Source organism: Musca autumnalis, unplaced genomic scaffold (assembly GCF_047663935.1).
Source record: "Musca autumnalis isolate F117 unplaced genomic scaffold, ASM4766393v1 scaffold_5, whole genome shotgun sequence".
Taxonomy (NCBI): Eukaryota; Metazoa; Arthropoda; class Insecta; order Diptera; family Muscidae; genus Musca; species Musca autumnalis.
In genome coordinates this window covers 110654417-110675213 of record NW_027412088.1, presented here as the reverse complement: position 1 = coordinate 110675213, position 20797 = coordinate 110654417, and the positions used below count along the sequence as shown (strand labels likewise).

The window sequence follows — 20797 nt, the reverse complement described above, 5'->3', positions numbered from 1 at the left end:
TCGTTGACCATGGGCTTTAGTCGTTCGTACAATATCCTTGACACTATCTTGTAGGCGATAGGGAGAAGACCTATGCCCCTACAGTTTGACGGGACACAGGATGCTCAGGTTTCAATCGTCGGTTACGCGTTCTTCCTGCCAGATGGAGCTAACAAGCTGATGCATACACCTTAGCAGTGTGTCGCCTCCGGTTTTAAACAGCTCGGCTGATAGGCCATCAGCTCCTGCAGCCTTGGCCGGGTGGTATACCAACAGTTGGATACCAATAGTTTGGAAAAATGCTCTTTCCATATCCTCAGCATACTATCTGTATCAGTTACCAGATTACCTTGCTGGTCTCTACACGAGGATGTGCCAGTTCCAAAGCCATCAGTTTGATGTTTCACTCTTTGGTAGAATTTTCGGACTTCATTCTGTCTCCTGTACATCTCGATTTGTTCACACTCCCGCTTTTCCACCTCTATCTTTTTCCTGCGGAAAGACGTTTCTCCCCTCTCCTTTTCTCCCGATACCTCTCTCGTGCGCTACGCGTTGCTACTGATTGTAAAGTAGCCCTATATGCCGCATTTTTCTCTTCGGTAGCAGCACGACACTCCTGAGCATACCATGGATTCCTTGGTGGAGGTCTCTGGTATCGAAGTACTGATTTTGCGACTGTTTGCATGGAGTCGGCAATGTTTTGCCATTGTCCTGATATGTTATGGGCATGAGAAGTGCTTTGATTAAGCAGTTGGGAAACTTTAGTGGAATATGGTTGTGATTGCAGCTTACCGATGTCCAACTTCCGTGTTGTGTATGTTCGCACTTTGTTTGCTACGTTTAATCTGGTACGTACCTTTGCTTCAACAAGGTAGTGGTCCGAATTTATGTTTGCACCTCGGAACGATCGTACATCCAACACGCTTGATGCATGTCTTCCATCTATCACAACGTGATCAATTTGATTTCTTGTTCTTTGATCTGGCGACAGCCAGGTGCCCTTATAAATATGCTTAAATCTGGTACTGCTAACTACCATGTTTCTTGCAGCAAATTCTATCAGCCTCATACCATTGTCAGATTTTTCACTGTTGAGACTGAATTTCCCGACTGTTGGGCCAAAGATATTCTCCTTTCCAATTTTGGCATTAAAATCGCCTAGTATAATTGTAATGTCACGGGCAAGGCAACGGTCATAAGTTTCTTCTAAGCGCTCGTAAAATACATTTTTGTTCTGTTCGTCCTTGTCTTCAGTGGGAGAATGAGCGCAAATAAAGCTGATGTAGAAGAATTTTGCTTTTAATCGAATTCAGCAAGTCTTTCATTCACTGGGGTGAAGCTGAAGACCAGATGTTTAACCTCCGACCAACTACAAATCCGCAACCAAACTCATGCTTTATGTCATGACAGCTATAATATAGTGCGTGACCTTTAGGTGTTGTTGTGACGCCTTTCCCGTTCCATCGTATTTCCTGTATGGCAGTAATGTCGGCTTTGTACTTTTCAAGTACATCTGCCAATGCGTAAACTGCACCTTCTCTATGAAGAGTGCGAACATTCCAGGTGGAGATTCGCAGATCATGGTCCTTAAAACGTCAACTTTAGGAGGGTTTGCTTTCTTTTCTTTCGTTTTTTCATAGTAGGCTGTTTTTTCTAGGGGAGGATTGATAACGCCACGCCCAAACCCAAGAAGTTCAATCAAAAAATAAATTAGATACACAGAGCAGTCCGACTCACTTTTTTCTATAGTTTAACCCGAACACTATCCCTATATAATACTCCTATTTCTTTTCGACTTCACGTTGTCATTAAAATAAAAATGTTCTTAATTAGATCTTCCGAATAAAAAAACAGCAAAAGTTGGGTATTCAATTTCATTAGATCTTTATTAGCGTAGAGGCTGTAAAGAATGCTTTGTTGTTTTTTTAGTTTATAGTAAAATATTTACGTATAATAACACATAACACTTACCAATGTAATACATTACCATTTAACATTGCTATGTGGGTGGAACACATTGTACATTTGAGATGTTAAAATGTTTCGGTCTTGAGCAAAAATACAAAAGTGCACATGGACAATAAACATTTCATAATAATGACATTCATGAAGCATTAAATAGTGTATACCAAAGAACATTAAAACGAGCATCTGTTAGGAAATAGAAATAGTTAGGAACTATTAATAATTTAACGTACTGTTGCTGTAAAATATGCAACTGTTAAAGCTAAGGTTTACTGGACTGTAATACGCGATCATTTGCACTATACCACAAACATGGAAAGGATGAAATGTGACCATAAAAATGCGAGTCAAAAAATGTTCTTACAAATTTCAAATGTAAAAAGAGTTTTATTTATTTTTTACAGCCTGTTCATGTATGTCGATAAGAAAATGAATGCGCAAGAAAAACTACCAAATTTGAGTGTGTTTTTCAAATTTGTTTTTTGTTTTGAAGTAAAAGCAAAGGCAATAATATTTCAAAAACTAAAGTTTGGGTGTGTTTCATGCGCACACATTTTCGTTTCGAAATACATAAACTGGGGGTAAGTTTTCTTTTAACTTCACAACATGACCCATAAAATATACTGCATTGGAATTGCGTATTACAAAAATAAATGGATGATCTGCAGTAAAGCGTTTCAGACCCACTGGTATCGACAGAGGTACAATTTTTGCAACTGCAAAGAAAGCAAACATTTATTATTTAGGTTTAGTTTTGTAATATTTTTAAGGGGCTTACATGTGGTTGCTGCTGCTTCTGTACCGGCTTCATTAACATTTATAACAGTCTTGTGTCTCATTTGATCCACAACCAAGGGTTTCGATTTGTGTTTAAATATGTTTATGCTGGATTCATTATTAAATAGAGAATGCAATCCCAACTACGAAAGATGAAATTAAAGAAATTTATTATTTTATTATGATTAGGTATAAATACAGTATATTCTCGATAATCCGGACCCCACATGATACTGCTGTAACCGAATAAGTGTACGGATTACCGATTGGTAACAAAAATAAATTATTTTCTATGATTGAGTGACTTAATTGTATGCGTGTAGTAACACTTTTTTAATTGAAGTTAAACAAGTAAGAACGGCGTTAAGATCGACAGAGAACTTATTTTACGCTCCACGACGAGTGGTACGGAAGTAAAATGGACAATTAGTTTACTTTTGTTTATGAACCCAGCAAAATGTTTGCTTCCAAAGATGCAGTTAAATTATATGTACAAGTAATCTGGAAGTGCATCCAATTATGCATTTTCACTCATGATTTTTACAAGAGCGTGACTACTGAAAGATGCACTCCATAGCACTGCATTTTAACTAACCCTTTGGCACTGCATTTTAACTGCAAATGGATGTGATTCTTTGGATTGCATCCAAAAGCGGTTAAAATGTGAGGAATGGAGTGCCTTTTTCATGACTCCGTTTGAACTGCATCAAAACATGCCGTGATAGAAGTAGTCTACATTGCACTGCTTCCAATTTATTTTGCTGGGAAGGTTCGAAACGACAAGGCGTATTCCTGGAAGAAGTGGAATATCGAGGCCTTCTTTCCTCACCATCGTATCTTAAAAAATAAAATTTTTTCCGAAGACATAAAAAATTATTAATTTTTTAGACATCGATGGTTGGGTAAAAATTTAAATGCAATTATTAGAAAATTTAGTTCATCTAATTCACTAATGATTTGACTAAAAATTATTTTACGAGGTTAAGGAAGTAAAAGTAAATCAACGATATGCTAACTCAAGAGTATAATATATAATTGTTTCACAAACATCCCAGGCAGGACAAGGGAGACTTCTCTCATATCAATGAGTGCACCCCGATTCATATTAGCTCAATGATATGGGACCTTCAGTTTATCGCCGAATCCGAACGGCGTGTCCTAAGACACCACTTGTAGAGAAGTTTTACATGCCTGAAATACTCAGGAAATGTCGCCAACTTTACCGAGAATATCAGTTTCTTGTAAATAAGGTTTAATACCAAGGAGACATCGATATTTTCTACCCATTCAGAATGTGCTGTTATAGCCCATTCCATTTGGACGATGCCCGTAAACCTTCAATATACGTAAAATTTTGAGGTATGTACCTTTATATTGCGTGTATACCAAAACATCCAATTAGAAAATGATCAGGACTTCACATCGAACGGTATGGTTGTATCTTCCAATACCAAATTACAGACATTTCGTTCGTGAGGAACTATTTTATGGAGGTTATATGGCGTAAATTAGAAGTTTTCTGACCTCTTGGAACCTTCATGTTTAGGTATACCCCGCATATAAAGGTACCTCCCGATTTTCGGTATTTAGAGGGTTTTAGCTAAATAGCTTTGACATTTAACGTTCTTATGGGTCACAATACTACTCTACAAAAACTGTCAACATAGGTCCATGTTTAGGTATAGCTTCACATAACAGTACCTCCCAATTTTCGGTATTTTGAGGTTTTTAGCAACAAATTTTTAACCGCAATAGCTGTAAATTGACATTCAAAGTTATTAAGGGTCACAACACTACTCCACCAAAAACTGTCAGCATAGGTCTATGTTTAGGTGTAGTCCCCATATAACGGTACCTCCCGATTTTCGGTATTTTGAGGGTTTTAGCTCGAACGAGCTGTAATTTGACGTGTAAGGTTCCTAGGGGTTCACAACACTGCTCCAACAAAAACTGTCAACATAGGTCCATGGTTAGGTATAGTCCCCATATAACAGTACCTTCCGATTTTCGGTATTTTTATGGTTTTAGCAATAATTTTTAACCGAACTAGCTGCAGTTGGCATTTAAAGTTCTTAGGGGTCACAACACTGCTCCACCAAAAACTGTCAACATAGGACCATTTTAGGTATATATAGTATAGGGGGATATACTGGTACCTCCAGATTTTCGGTATGTCGAGGGTTTTAGCTACAATTGTTATCCGAACGTTCTCACCGAAAATTTTCAATATAGTTCCACTTTTTGGTAGAGGCCCCATTTAACATACCTCCCGATTTTCGGTATTTTGAGAGTTTTAGGTTTATTTTATGATCGAATTTGCTGTAATTTGACATTTGAAGGATCTATTGCGAACAACACTTCTCCAACAAAAGTTGTCAATATAGTTCGATGTTTTGGTATCGGCTCCATATAACGGCACCTCCCGGTTTTGGGTATTTTCAGGGTTTTGGCAATATTTTTGACGGAACTACCCGAAAATTTATATTTGAAGTTATCTGCAGTCACGAAACTTCCCAACCAAAAATTTTAAACATAGGTCCACTACTTATTCCTTTTTGGTTAAGAATATTTTATGGTGGAGGCCCAACCGAACTTAACGACTTTTTACTTGTTTACTTGTTTGTTTCTTAGTGTATTTTGTAATGCCGATTCGATCATATAATTAAATTTGACCTAAGGTATGATGCCCACAAGTGCCACTCGGGAATAATTTTCCAATGTAGGTCATGGGTTTAAAATTATCCAGTGTTTATATGAGCTGTCGTCTGGGGCCAGACATTAAATGGTGGGTTGCAGACTAAAGCTTCCCTAGAATAAGGTCTCTGTGGATATATTGGGGTATGACTCTGTTATCAGATCAGGTACATTACCATATTTGACATAAATGGAAAGGTAAATAATTCTTCTTCCAAATATGACTTACGTGGGCGGTACGTGTCATAAAATCTATATTAAACATTTTACCAATTTTCAGACAAAGATGATTGTTTTTTAACCCGTTAAATTGTTTGGTTTTTATGCTGTTTTGGATATTGTTGCCTATTTTTGCATCATAAAATAATCGATACTTTTGTTTATGATATTTTGTATTAACAGCATAAAACAATTCCAGACCCATTTTCAATACCAAGCATTTTAGGATTACTACAAACGACTACACAAAATTTCATTAATTTCTCTTAAATATTTTGACTTCTATCTTGATTTCAAATGACAGACATAATTAAATGGAATAATATGCAGGTCAAGAATAGGAATGTTGTATATTCACAACGAAGACAAAAAACCACACTTCAGTCACTTCGGAAAAGAAGCCGAAAATCGGGTTGTACCATTCCATACGAGCGATATCAAAACTTGGAGCTATACTAACAAATTTCTTGGGAAAAGTTTTGCAGTCCCAAAGAAGACTTAATAATGTAACTAAAAATTTCAAAATACAGAAAATCGGACCCATACCGACAAATTTCTAGCAGAACGTTTTGTGGTCCGATTGAAAACTTCAGTGTGATAATGAGGCTAAAACCTTTTAAATTGCGAAAATCGGGAAGTATCGTTCTGTGGGGGCAATATCAAAACGTAGACCTGTTCAAAAATTTCTTGGGAAAAGTTTTGGAACCCCATCGTGAACTAAATTGTATTCAATTCGGTTAGATAATGACACCGAAACCACCAAAATACTGAAAATGGCGAGGGACCGTTCTATGTGGGCTATATGAAGACGTAGACCTAAATCGACAAATTTGTGGTGGAAAGTTGTATACCCCAACAAAGACTAAATATCAAATTTCAGCCATTAGGATGCGAGATTGAGGCCACAACCTTCAAAATACCGAAAATCGACAGGGACCGTTCTATGGAGGCTAAATAAAAACATGGACCTTTACTGATAATTCTCTTCTGGAATGTTTTATATATACCCCCGTCAAAGATTTAATACCAAATTTAAAAATACCGAAAATCGAGAGGTACCGTTCTATAATATGTATACCAAACATGGACCGATATAGCTACTAGATGTTGCAATCATGAAAACCAAGTTCCACGAAAAGTTAGTGCCCTGCGGTTGTGGTTTAGGGTATTACGTAGTTAGGCTCCGTGGCCTTGTTTTCCGTAGTTTTCATTTAATCACTTTTTGTGCATTTTCTTATTTATAATAATTTCGCTCGTTACAGCTTTCATTTAACAAATTCTCAAGTTTCGTTTTCAATATTTTATCTCTTTACGTTCAAGTTGAGTTTTAGGCTGTTGACACATAACGTCACCAATTGAATGAATTAAAAACATTCGCCGGTATTTCAGTTGCATGCTTTCATCCATATATGTAGGTATAAGCAGTCGAACTTCTCTATAACGAACATTGAGTCGTTCGAGTAATTCTCTATAACTGACAGTCTTATTAACCAAAAATACCTGTTTTCACACTAAATAATTTCTTTATTACGAATTTCTCTACATAAGTTTTCGTCGTCAACAGCTTCTTTATAGAGAGGTTTCACTGTACACCCAATGATATTCTTTGTACAATTTGCGGTAATAAAATTCGTACGAAATTCTATATGGGATTTCCCCAAAAGTTCAATGTTAAATTAAATGCCAGTGTTGTCCATAAAGATGATTTATAACAATTTTAGCGATTTTTGGCTGAATGCTTTTCCGTTTTCAAATTCAATTAAAACTCATTAGAATTATCCAGCAAAAATTCAGTTAATATTTTGCTACTAAAAATCGTAACTACTTATCCGTGGACTTTTAGTGACCAACTACATATTTCTGACGACATGATCCTGTTAAAAAATGGGTTAGTAAGGATATTTGTAATGAGTTTTTTTGCTGGGTAACTGCGACATATTATTTTTTCAAAATACTTTAAAATTTTTCAAATTCGATTATAATACTCACTTGTTGTAATGTTGGTATCATATCCACATCAAATTCAATATTGAATTTTGGAATTTTAGCGATAACTTCATGTTGATTTAGGCGGAATGAGATTAATTTCAATGTAGTTTCCGTTAGACGTTTCTCAACCTCGGGCAATCCTTCAATATCATTTGGCAATATTATCATCATAGAGAAATCGTTCAGTTTATATGGTATTTCGAGAACCGTTGCTTCAAGATGTTCAAATTCACCATAACGGAATACATCTTCAGTGTACATCGTCTCCACCAGGATTTGTGTTTGACGATTTAGTTTAAATGGACGCATGTCGGTATCGTACAATGCAAACTTCTTCTCCCACTCACTTTTAAAGTACAACGTATTGATCAACAGTGCCATGGTGTCCGATCGAATGGAGTCAGGAGTACAAATATTGTTTATCAGATGACGAGTTCTATCAGCAACCCAAAAATTTATTTTGTCGGATGCTTTTGTCGGCATCAGAAAGTCAACGGTTTCAAGATCGGTGGCATAAATGTCATTGGCTTTATCTCGAATATTTTTTTGAAGAATGCCATAACGTTCGTCATAGTAGAGTTTATTGGCGATTATTATTGTGTTATTGGCATCACTGTTCTCTGTTGAAACCTTTATTAACTTTTGATATGTCTGAGCTACCAATGTTTCATTGTTGGGCAAATTCAATAATTGGGAGAGTTCGTCGTGTAGCTTGCCTTCAGAAACGGTGGATAGGAATGTCAATAATATTTGCACCGACAGAGGAGAAATACAAAAGTTTTGGTCTTTTGCTGATCGCGACATGAACTGAAAGAGTTTTGCATCAAAATATTCGGAGGGTATTTTAAGATTTTTAGTTTCATCCGGAAAATAAATTCGAACTGGTGCAGGGGTTGTAGCGACATCTCGAATGAATGGTCTTTCTGTTGTTTCTCTGGGCTGATTCGGGCCATGTAAGAATGCCTCACATTCAGGTGTTGAACACTGAGCTGCCGCCAAGTGAAGGCAAGTTACAGCAATGAGAACTGAAATTAATAAACAAAGACGTATGTATATATGTATGTATGTGTATGTAATCAATTAAAATAATAATAATTGATTTTTGTTTTTAATTTTTATAGTTTCTTACAAAACTTCCACAATTTTGAAATCCATAGGCTAGAATTTCTTTCCGAATTTGTTATTGCCATGTTGTGTTAACTTTGTTCGTCTCCTTCCTCTTCTATCTTTATAATTCTTGATTAGCGTTATTTGTAAAACCTGATTGTTGCTGTACTCTCAACCGTATACTGACTGAAATTTCATTGTATATTGTGATTTTATAAATTCATTGCTTGGCAATTATTCTCGTTATCATCTCAGCTCTCTTGCGTTTTTTTACATAAGAGAATCGTATATCTGTTGTGAACTGCATCATTCTGGACATGAACAGTGATTCTCTTTGAAGTTATTCTTTTTCAGCAAAGGAAACTAATTGCGAAAGCACCTTTTACGAAAAAGAGATGTGAAGCAATTTGTGGAAAACCCAATATATTGGAAATTTGAGTTTGAATTAGACTTGTTCTGGTAAATCTGGCTTTAGGGTCATAATTGTTTGTGAATGGAATTACACTCTACAACAAACGTAAGCTCAATCCGTCTAGATTGAAGGCTTACATTTTACTATGTGTTGAAACTATGTCTCAATATTATCTTAGGTCTCAAAAGAGATCACAATTGTTTTTTATTCAAGAGTTACAGATGATTTGTTCAATTATATTCTGTAGCTGGTATTCAATGCTCACATTTTTTTCGAAAATACTTTTTTCATAAAAGGTATATGAGGACTAGGACTATAACCAAAAAATACCACGCCAGTACCATGTGCGGAATATTGTCCAAATAACGAAAACGCATGTTTCAGTTCGATTCGGTGAAAAAAGTTTCCGCACCGACTGCGATTACAAAAGCCCTTTTGATATTTTTTCTATTTAAACATTTAAATTTGCTTTGTTTGAATAAATATTTATAGAAAATAAATACGATTTTCACAGGCAAAGTCATTAAAATTAGTCCGTAATTTCGCGGATTCGTTGCAAATAACCACATATTCTCTTGTCCGATAGGTACAATAAATATAAACATACAATTCGCGAGTTTATAAAGGAAAACAAAAAATTGCAATATAGAAATGTCGCAATTTGATAACAAAATAAAATTAAATAATGCGTCAACCTCAATGTATTTATTGATATTTGCAAAAATTGCAAAAAAGTTATAACTCTAATGGGGACTATGCCACAACGTGGGACAATTTCCGCAATTTTTACTGGGAACCATAAATGCCAAAGGGCATTTTTCCATATAGCATAGATGTTATTTTAGGCAGGGTTTAGAAGCCAGCATCTAAAGCCGTTAGCATTAGCTGTACACACAGCTTTGAAAAACACGGCTAAATAAGCAACCGAACGCATATTTATTTTTGTACATTTTTGCTTATTTCGTTTTGTACGCCTAAGCTTTTTTCGTTATGTGGGGTACACACGATCAGTTTTGACTGCCAATTTTTTCTCAAATAATCGGTTGCTTGCCAGTGTGGCCGTTCATTTTTGTCAGTCATCAGACAACCACAAAATATTTTGTGGTTGCTGGACCGTTTGACATTTATCGATATTTCCGAAAAATCGACAGTTGAAACTGATCGCGTGTACCCCGCTTTAGGCATAATCGACAATCACGCTACATATTAAGCACTCGGCTGACCAATCGTCGAAGCAAACCGACAATCGAGGGGTGTTTTTGTGAGTAGTGTTGCCAACGCAGTAACAAAAAAGGTGTCATTTAATATCAAAATGCCTCCATCATATGGTGGATCATATAAAAATACTAATTATAATTGTTTAAAAATAAAAAACAAAGATTATACGGCTTCACCATGCACATGTCCTTTGAACGAAAAAGTGGAATTAATTATATCGTGATTTCTAATGCATTACACTGGTAGCCCTGATCTCAAAAACAACTGTTTGTTGAAAATCTGGCTAAACCGTTGAAACTTTGTTGCTTATTCTCTTTTCTGATATGTGTTGATCATGTGTGCTGCAAAATATGAGTATGCGTGTCCGATGCTGTTTTATTATAGCGACAATATCAAATAGCATCAGCATCGCTAGCAATATTTTTGTGAAATTTGTTGCTGTTTTTTATTGTTGCTAAATATATTTCGGAGAAATTTTAGCAGGCAAAGCTGCAAATTTTCGGTGCTTTTGCTAATGTGGCGTTAGCATTTTAAACCCTGATTTTAGGTACAAAATACAACGAATTAAAAGATACACGTAAAAAAGTATTAAGTTGCCCATTGGCCAAAAATAAAAAACTGAATGTCATTTTTTTGGTACAACATCTGGCAACTTTGACAGCTATGACATGGATCTTTTTTAAAATATCATAGTTTTTGTTTCATTCGAAAATCGGTACATTTGAATAATATATTTGTAGTGAGTACAACTTACAATTTACGTGCAAGTAAATATATTCAAAATATCGTGAAACTAATACGTATTGCAAAATATTATGATTGATTTTGAAGGTAGAAGTAATAGCTTAATTTTTTTAACAGTTAGTGTTTTAACGTGTTGTGGAATTACAGTTAGATGTATGTTTTCTTATGTATTTTGTAGTGGCAATTCGATATTTTACTTAAATTTTTCCTAAAGTTTTAGTCGTGATTCCCACCAGTGCCCACCTCGGCACCAGTGCCCACCTCGATGGGTTTAAGATTATCCAGTATTAATATCACCTGCCATCTAGTACTAGACTTTAATATGGTCTCAATCGATATATTAGGGTATAACTCTGTTATCTGACCTAGTACATTAACATATTTTGCATCCCATGTACAGGGATGGGATGCGATATTGAAAAAAACGTCATTTTGCAAAAATTACGAATTTATCGGTTTAAAAACATACGAATTTATTTATAATCTAGGTACTTATATGGGGTCTAAATATGTTATATCTCCAAAACTACTGAACCTAATTTCATGCAATTTTCAGAAAATGTTCAGGAATGTCCCGTGGCCCAAAATGCTTTATATTTCTATACGAACTTCGGGGGCCTATTGTTTTATAATCGCTATATTTGCTAAAATTATGAGGGTGCGGTAATTGCGCCCCCGCACAGTGGATTCACTTGTATGGAGAAAGTGGCCAAAAATATTTAGAGTGTGAAAATCAAGCCAATGCGCCGGTTACAGCTTTGTGCTGCTGCGAAGAGTGTTTTAAGAAACCACGAGCATAACATTCTCCCCCCTTCCCCACTGGAGGGGGTATACAGTAAGAATTGTTTTATGCTGTTAATACAAAATGACATGAACAAAGGTCCCAATTATCTTATGATGCAAAAATAGGCTTGGGGAAACAAAACAATCTCCAAAAAAACATAAAATCAAACCAATTTAGCGGATTAAAAAAATTAACATTTTTGTCTGAAAATTGGTAAATTTTTTAATATAGATCTTATAGCGTTCTTCCTGGAAGGCACGTACCGCCAACGTAAGACAAATTTGGAAGAAGATTACTTCATCTTGCCACTGATGTCAATTATGTTAATGTACCTGGTCAGATAACAGAGTTATACGCTTATATATCCATAGAAACCCTATTCCAGGGCAGCTTTAGTCAGCGACCCACCATTTATAGTCTGGCACTAGATGGCAGCTGATTTTAATACTGAATAATCTTAAACCCATGACCTACTTTGGAAAGTTATTCCCGAGGTGGGCACTGGTGGGCATCATGACTAAAACCTTAAGTCAAATATAAGTATATGATCGAATTGCCATTACAAAATACACTAAGAAAATATGCATCTAACTACAATTCCACAACACGCTAAAACACTATTTTTTAATGAAAATTAAGCTATTACCTCTTCCTTCAAAATCCACTATAATATTTTGCTATACGTATTAGTTTTGCGATATTTTGAATATATTTACTTGCACTTAAAATATAGGTTGTACTCACAACAAAAAATATTAGTCACGTGTTCCGAATTTTGAAGCTATTCTTAAGAAGATCGCGTTCGAATGAAACAAAAACTAATATATTTTTAAAAAGGTCCATGTCATATCTGTCAGAATTGCCAGATGTTGCACTAAAATGTTGACATTCATTTTTTTATTTTTGGCCAATGGGTGGATCGATCCACTGTGCCCCGATCATGCCATGAAAAACTAAAACATATAAGCCTCAATAAGCGGGAGAATTCGACTTAACAATTTTTTAAAAACTTTTATAATTAGATCGCTTTTGGATAAAGACAGGGGACATGGACGATAATAACTCCTAAACAGTGGAGATGGGCAATTAAACGACCTAGTTCACTGTCCTAGTTCAAAAACATATGAGTAACATCATACAAACTAACGTGAGATATTAAGTATACGCATTTTGTTCATACAAACAACCGGTGTCCAATGAACTAGATTGTGAACTAGGTCGTTAAATTGCCCAACTCTACTAAACAGCATCAACTGGCGAAAAAATCCGACAAAGTCCGTAAAAGAAAAGGAAGGTTACAGACAAAATCTGTTGATAAATTTATTATCTTCCTCGGTTTGACAATGGACCGAAGAAGTGAGGTAGAAACTACCTATTTTTGAATTGTCAAGCATAAAGTCTATAAAAAGTTGTCATTACAACTCATTACGACGGGCCAGAAACGCGGACCGGGGTCTGCTAGTAAAGGGTGATTCATTTAGGGGTTCCTACTTTCTTTAAAGAAAAAAACACAGAAAAATCAAATTGAATGGGGAATGTTTATTATCATATGAAAGAATATTCGATGACATTTATTTTTTGCAGATTATGTCTAACAAATATTGGCCGTGGCTACGTCTCAGGCGGTCCATTCGTTGAGTCCAATTTTCAATAAATTGTTCAAGCTTTTCGACTGGTAACTGGCGAATGGCACGTCTGATGTTTTCCCCCAGGACCGGAATCGAAGCGGCTTTATCCGCATACAATTTTGTCTTTACATATTCTCACAGGAAAATGTCTAACCGAGTGATATGAGACGATCTTGATGGCCAATCGACTGGTCCAAACCTTGCTCATCGAAGTGTTCTTTCAATAAATCCATTGAATAATGCGATATGTGGGAAGTGGCGCCGTTTTGTTGAAACCAAATGTCGCCGAGATTACGAGCTTTAATTTCAGACATCAAATTGTAGGTTATCACGGCGCAGTAACGGTCGCCATTGACGATGAAGTCCTGACCGGCATCATTTTGAAGAAATAGGGTCCGACGAATCCACCGACCCACAAACCGTTATTTTTTCTGGATGAAGTGGCAGCTCTTGAATATCTTTAAGTTGGTCTTCTTCCCAAATGTGGCAATTTTGCTTCTTTACATACCTATAAAGCCAGAAATGTGCCTCATCACTGAAGAAAATTAGGCTCGAAATTTCGTAACAAAGTTGAACGATTTGTAAACGTTGTAGAGGCGTAAGCTTTTCTATGATAAAATGTCAAACAGTACTAAACAAAAATTACATGAAGACTTGACACGACTCACGCGTGGTCTTGTTGGATCACCCCTTATATTAATATTTAATCAAAATGGCTGAATTTTCGAAATTTCTCATAGAGGACAAAATTTAGACATAACCTCTATATAACTACACCGCACAATTTCTCTACTATATATTAAAAAAAAAACTGAAATGTATCACCGGAACATTTGAAAATTAACAAAAACACACTGAAAGGTATCCTTAGTATTTTGGAACAATTTCAAAAAAGGCGAAAACCGGCAGGTGATATTTCGAACATATAATATTAAGACAACTACTGATGTTTTAAAACAATTTCGTCAGGGTGTTAGAGGGGGCAACATAACTAAAAGTTTACATGAAATTTAATTATTCCAAAGAAATGACAAGTCCTTCAGACAACACACATATTTAATAACGAATCCAAAACCGTAACTAACATAAAATTGCATAAAACTAAAGTTAATGCCTTGAACTTCAATATTCCAATTAAGTTTGGTCAATATACAATTCAATTACTTTGATACTAATATTTTACTTTCAGCTTTTACACACTTACAACTTCGAAACCAACATCTTAAATTTCATCTTTTTTGATGCTCATTTTTAAGAGTACGGAAATAAATAATTCATAACAAATTTATTTTAGAGAAATTTAGTTACTTAATAGTACATATGAACACATTTGGTACCAAAAAGTAGACTTTCATTTTTTAATTTTGGCCAACGACAGCGACCACTGTCATTGGCACCAGAATTTCACTATCGCGATGTCGGACAGACATCGTTATACTTAGACTTAGTATTTTATGCCGTCCTAGTTCAAAAACATATGAGTAACATCATACAAACTAACGTGAGATATTAAGTATACGCATTTTGTTCATACAAACAACCGGTGTCCAATGAACTAGATTGTGAACTAGGTCGTTAAATTGCCCAACTCTACTAAACAGCATCAACTGGCGAAAAAATCCGACAAAGTCCGTAAAAGAAAAGGAAGGTTACAGACAAAATCTGTTGATAAATTTATTATCTTCCTCGGTTTGACAATGGACCGAAGAAGTGAGGTAGAAACTACCTATTTTTGAATTGTCAAGCATAAAGTCTATAAAAAGTTGTCATTACAACTCATTACGACGGGCCAGAAACGCGGACCGGGGTCTGCTAGTAAAGGGTGATTCATTTAGGGGTTCCTACTTTCTTTAAAGAAAAAAACACAGAAAAATCAAATTGAATGGGGAATGTTTATTATCATATGAAAGAATATTCGATGACATTTATTTTTTGCAGATTATGTCTAACAAATATTGGCCGTGGCTACGTCTCAGGCGGTCCATTCGTTGAGTCCAATTTTCAATAAATTGTTCAAGCTTTTCGACTGGTAACTGGCGAATGGCACGTCTGATGTTTTCCCCCAGGACCGGAATCGAAGCGGCTTTATCCGCATACAATTTTGTCTTTACATATTCTCACAGGAAAATGTCTAACCGAGTGATATGAGACGATCTTGATGGCCAATCGACTGGTCCAAACCTTGCTCATCGAAGTGTTCTTTCAATAAATCCATTGAATAATGCGATATGTGGGAAGTGGCGCCGTTTTGTTGAAACCAAATGTCGCCGAGATTACGAGCTTTAATTTCAGACATCAAATTGTAGGTTATCACGGCGCAGTAACGGTCGCCATTGACGATGAAGTCCTGACCGGCATCATTTTGAAGAAATAGGGTCCGACGAATCCACCGACCCACAAACCGTTATTTTTTCTGGATGAAGTGGCAGCTCTTGAATATCTTTAAGTTGGTCTTCTTCCCAAATGTGGCAATTTTGCTTCTTTACATACCTATAAAGCCAGAAATGTGCCTCATCACTGAAGAAAATTAGGCTCGAAATTTCGTAACAAAGTTGAACGATTTGTAAACGTTGTAGAGGCGTAAGCTTTTCTATGATAAAATGTCAAACAGTACTAAACAAAAATTACATGAAGACTTGACACGACTCACGCGTGGTCTTGTTGGATCACCCCTTATATTAATATTTAATCAAAATGGCTGAATTTTCGAAATTTCTCATAGAGGACAAAATTTAGACATAACCTCTATATAACTACACCGCACAATTTCTCTACTATATATTAAAAAAAAAACTGAAATGTATCACCGGAACATTTGAAAATTAACAAAAACACACTGAAAGGTATCCTTAGTATTTTGGAACAATTTCAAAAAAGGCGAAAACCGGCAGGTGATATTTCGAACATATAATATTAAGACAACTACTGATGTTTTAAAACAATTTCGTCAGGGTGTTAGAGGGGGCAACATAACTAAAAGTTTACATGAAATTTAATTATTCCAAAGAAATGACAAGTCCTTCAGACAACACACATATTTAATAACGAATCCAAAACCGTAACTAACATAAAATTGCATAAAACTAAAGTTAATGCCTTGAACTTCAATATTCCAATTAAGTTTGGTCAATATACAATTCAATTACTTTGATACTAATATTTTACTTTCAGCTTTTACACACTTACAACTTCGAAACCAACATCTTAAATTTCATCTTTTTTGATGCTCATTTTTAAGAGTACGGAAATAAATAATTCATAACAAATTTATTTTAGAGAAATTTAGTTACTTAATAGTACATATGAACACATTTGGTACCAAAAAGTAGACTTTCATTTTTTAATTTTGGCCAACGACAGCGACCACTGTCATTGGCACCAGAATTTCACTATCGCGATGTCGGACAGACATCGTTATACTTAGACTTAGTATTTTATGCCGATCAAGAATTTATGTACTTTATTCAGAAAATCGGGTGGTATCTCTTCACAATAATCTGTAGGAATATTTTCATACCTGTAGCGAAGACTGAATACAAGGTCTCAGTCATTTCGGTTGGATAATGGGTCTAAAACTTAAAAAAAGAAAATCTATCTAGGTGTGGACCTGTAGCCATAATTCTCTGTCGGAATATTTTATACCCCCAATGAAGTTTCAGCTATTTCGGTTGGATAATGTCGTTGAAAGTCTCAAAATCGGGAGGTACCGCTCTATGGAATATATGTATATTTAAACGGGATCGATATAGCCCAATCTTAATACTAAACAAGTGAGCCAAGGCTATAGTCGGGTCGGGGCCGACTATGTGATACCCTACACCACTACCCCTGTTCATAAGCTTTTGACTAATAAAATTCAAAATATTAAAATTGGGATAGCTTAGCGCCTTTGCTCTGAATGTCGTCATTAACACAGGTCAATTTTTTTGAAACGCATTTAAGTGCATCGACAATACAACCCAAATAAAAAATGGAAAAGTGGGATGTATGCCAACCATCAATAGGCTTCTTTCTGTGTTAGATCTCCATCAACCCATTTCGTGGGGATCCGATCAAAATTTCGTAGTGTGATTGCACAAAAATGGAAAGAGGGATGCATTACCGACTATTGCGATATCTCTGTTGTTTGACAACCTACTTCACATCGTTGTAAAGGTGATATTTTCTACTTTCCTTGCCAGGTTTTGCTTTCGATATACCTCCAACAGAAGGGAGATATGAACTTTGAAATAAAACGTTGGCCTTTTTTCCAAATATTTTTTTTTGTCACATTCCGACCCCTGAATAATATCCGACCATTATCAAAAATCAAAAGCTTTTTTCCTCTGTTGGACCCCCAATAACACCCAACATTTCGTGACGATCCAATTAAACTTGCGACCTGTAGCGTGATTTCCAAAAAAGTGGAAAAATGGGATGTATTACCGACTATTGCGATATCTCCGTTATTTGGATACCTACGCCAACCTGCTTTACATCATTGTAATGATCGGATTTTTTACTTTCATTGTCAGACTTTGCTTTTAGAAGGTCCGGAACCAAAGCTGTGATATTCGTCATTATTATTAAAATCGCAAAAATGAAAAGTTGTGTTCTATTAGCGGCTTTTGCGATATCTTCGTTGTTTGACCACCTACGACAACCTGGTCAACATAACATCGTTGCAAAGGTGATATTTTTTACTTTCATCAGCAGGTTTTGCTTTTGATATACCCCTTTTAGAAGCAGAGATATTCGCTTTGAAATAAAACGTTGACTTTTTCTCCAAATAAGTTTTTTGCCCATTCCGACCTCTGAATATTATCCGATAAATCACCAAAATCAATAGGCTTCTTTCTCTGTAGGATCCCCATTAGCCCCCAAAATTTCGTGACGATCCGATTAAAATTGCGACCTGTAGCGTGATTACAAAAAAATGAAAAAATGGGATGTATTGCCGACTATTGTGATATCTCCGTTATGTGGCCACCTGTGCCAACCTACTTTGCATCACTGTAAAGATGGGATTTTCTACTTTTATAGTCTGACTTTGTTTTTGGAAGATCTCCAACCGAAGCTGTGATATTCGTCATTATTATTAAAATCGCAAAAATAAATAGTTGGGTTCTATTAGCGGCTATTGCGATATATTCGTTGTTTGATCACCTACGAGAACCTACTTTACATCATTAGAAAGGCGATATTTTCTACTTTCATGGTCAGGTTCTGCTTTTGGTATACCCCATATTGAAGCTGAGATATTCGCTTTGGAAAAAACGTTGTCTTTTTCTCCAAATAATTTTTTTGCCCATTACGACCCCTAAATATTATCCGACCATCACCAAAATCAATAGGCTTCTTCATCTGTGTGACCCCCATTAACCCTCAAAATTTCGTGACGATCCGATCAAAATTGAGACCTGTAGCGTGATTTCCAAAAAAGTGGGAAAATGGGATGTATTAACTACTATTGCGATATCTCCGTTACTTGGTCACGTACGCCGACCTAATTTACATCATTGTAAAGATGAGGTCTTCTACCTTCACAGCCTGGCTTTGCTTTTGGAAAGTCCCCAACCAAAGCTGTGATATTCGTCATTATAATTAAAATTGCATAAATGAAAATTTGGGTTTTATTTGCGACTATTGTGATATCTTCGTTGTTTGATCACCTACGAGAACCTACTTTACATCATTAGAAAGGTGATTTTTTCTGCTTTTATTGTCAGGTTTTGCTTTTGGTATACCCCGTATAGAAGCTGAGATATTCGCTTTGGAAAAAAACGTTGTCTTTTTATCCACATAAGTTTTTTGCTCATTCCGACCCCTAAATATTATCCAACCATCACCAAAATCAATAGGCTTCTTCCCCTCCGGGACCCCCATCAACATCCAAAATTTCGTGACGATCCGATCAAAATTGCGACCTGTAGCGTGATTACAAGGTTTAGACGGACAGACGGACGGACGGACACACATAGCCAGATCGACTCAGCTCGTCGAGACATTCATTTTGGTATATAGAAGTATGGGTCTACGACCATTATTTCGATGCGATACAAACTTTTTGGCCAAAACCAACTTATAATACACATAGTGGCGTAGGGTGTAAAATATATATATATATATATATATATATAACTCGATTGTTTTGCTCACCAAAAATATTTTTTGGATGTTTCTTAGACATTAGTTTGTTATGGAGATGTCGTGCGCTCGATCCAACCCGTTTTTGTTATGTTGATCGTAAATATACCTTGGAAAATATAGAAGACCCATGTCAGAATTTATAAAAATTGTGTTTTTGAGTTCTTTAAAGTAGAATTACTTCCCCAGGATAAGCCATGGATATCTCACATTGAATGTCAAAATGCTTAGGACGTCTACGGCTATCTTTCGATGGAGAAAAATGTGTCAAAAGCTGGATAATGATAAATTCTACACCTGATAAATTCTAGACCTGATAAATTCTAGACCTGCGTTGAAAAATTTACCCTAAAAATTCAAGTATATGGCTAAATCCTATACGCTTTTGATTTGAACATTTAAGAAATAGCCCGTAACTTCGATTTCTTGAGTAAATTATGTAAATTTTTTTCAACGCATGTCTAGAACTTGTCATAGAATTTTCAAGACCCTCGCCAAAATCTCGGATGGTACGCCTTTTTTGTCATCTTTATTTTCACCGACAACTCTCAAAATTTCACCGTCCTATCCCAATTCGTTTCAATGTTAGAGTGATTACATCACCAGACGGAATTACAGTAATATATCGTAACAAGTACTGTTAGGTATGACGTAATGTAATGTAATTACTTATTAAAATTGTTTAAATAGCTGTAAGTACATTATTACATTTTCGAGTAGCTATGATAGGTGGATTCTTTTTAATTATCTTTAAATTGGTCATTGAATTGTAAACTGGCTTCAATTTCAATGGAAGCAAATAAATGAAAAAAACTTTCCTGATAAAACATCATGCGGTAGCAAATAATGAGTTACAAACGAAAAGAAACTTCATATGATGCTATGATGGATGGTATAGAAAATCAAATCATTCGCTATATTTCACTTGGGGAATTTTTCTGGGGATTTTTTGGGACAAACGTCTCAGATTTTGGGGACAAGGGACAAAAAAATACTGGCAACACTGATTGCAAGTAAGATTTCCAACAATGCAAAGATTTAAAAGAATCTTAAGCTGTATATTTCCAAATTAGGTTAACTAACGAAGAAAACTTTCAAAACATAACGATACACGTGTCTTTTATTTTATGATTTTCTTTCATAATTATTCATGAT

At 35.7% G+C, this 20797-nt stretch overlaps 2 protein-coding genes across 3 annotated transcripts in view; one reads left to right on the top strand and one right to left on the bottom strand.

The window, feature by feature from the left end:
* pk (prickle) overlaps positions 1 to 20797 on the top strand; it is a 411335-nt gene that overhangs the window by 27361 nt on the left and 363177 nt on the right. The gene's annotated exons all lie outside the window — the stretch shown is intronic.
* On the bottom strand, positions 2312 to 9269 carry LOC141387590 (serine protease inhibitor 42Dd-like). The gene is made up of 4 exons (XM_073957489.1): positions 8753 to 9269; positions 7624 to 8648; positions 2723 to 2864; positions 2312 to 2660 (listed from the first exon to the last, which is right to left on the bottom strand). Exons 1-4 carry the CDS (start codon positions 8811 to 8813, stop codon positions 2485 to 2487), a joined length of 1404 nt encoding a protein of 467 aa, XP_073813590.1. The 5' UTR covers positions 8814 to 9269; the 3' UTR covers positions 2312 to 2484.

What these genes read in the sequence shown, in the direction of transcription:
- LOC141387590 (XM_073957489.1), bottom strand. Translation starts at nt 8,813, where the DNA reads ATGGCAATAACAAATTCGGAAAGAAATTCTAGCCTATGGATTTCAAAA. An exon ending in TTCAAAATTGTGGAAGTTTT is followed by an intron (nt 8,649 to 8,752) that starts GTAAGAAACTAT and finishes TATTAATTTCAG; the next exon opens with TTCTCATTGCTGTAACTTGC. An exon ending in TGATACCAACATTACAACAA is followed by an intron (nt 2,865 to 7,623) that starts GTGAGTATTATA and finishes CATCTTTCGTAG; the next exon opens with TTGGGATTGCATTCTCTATT.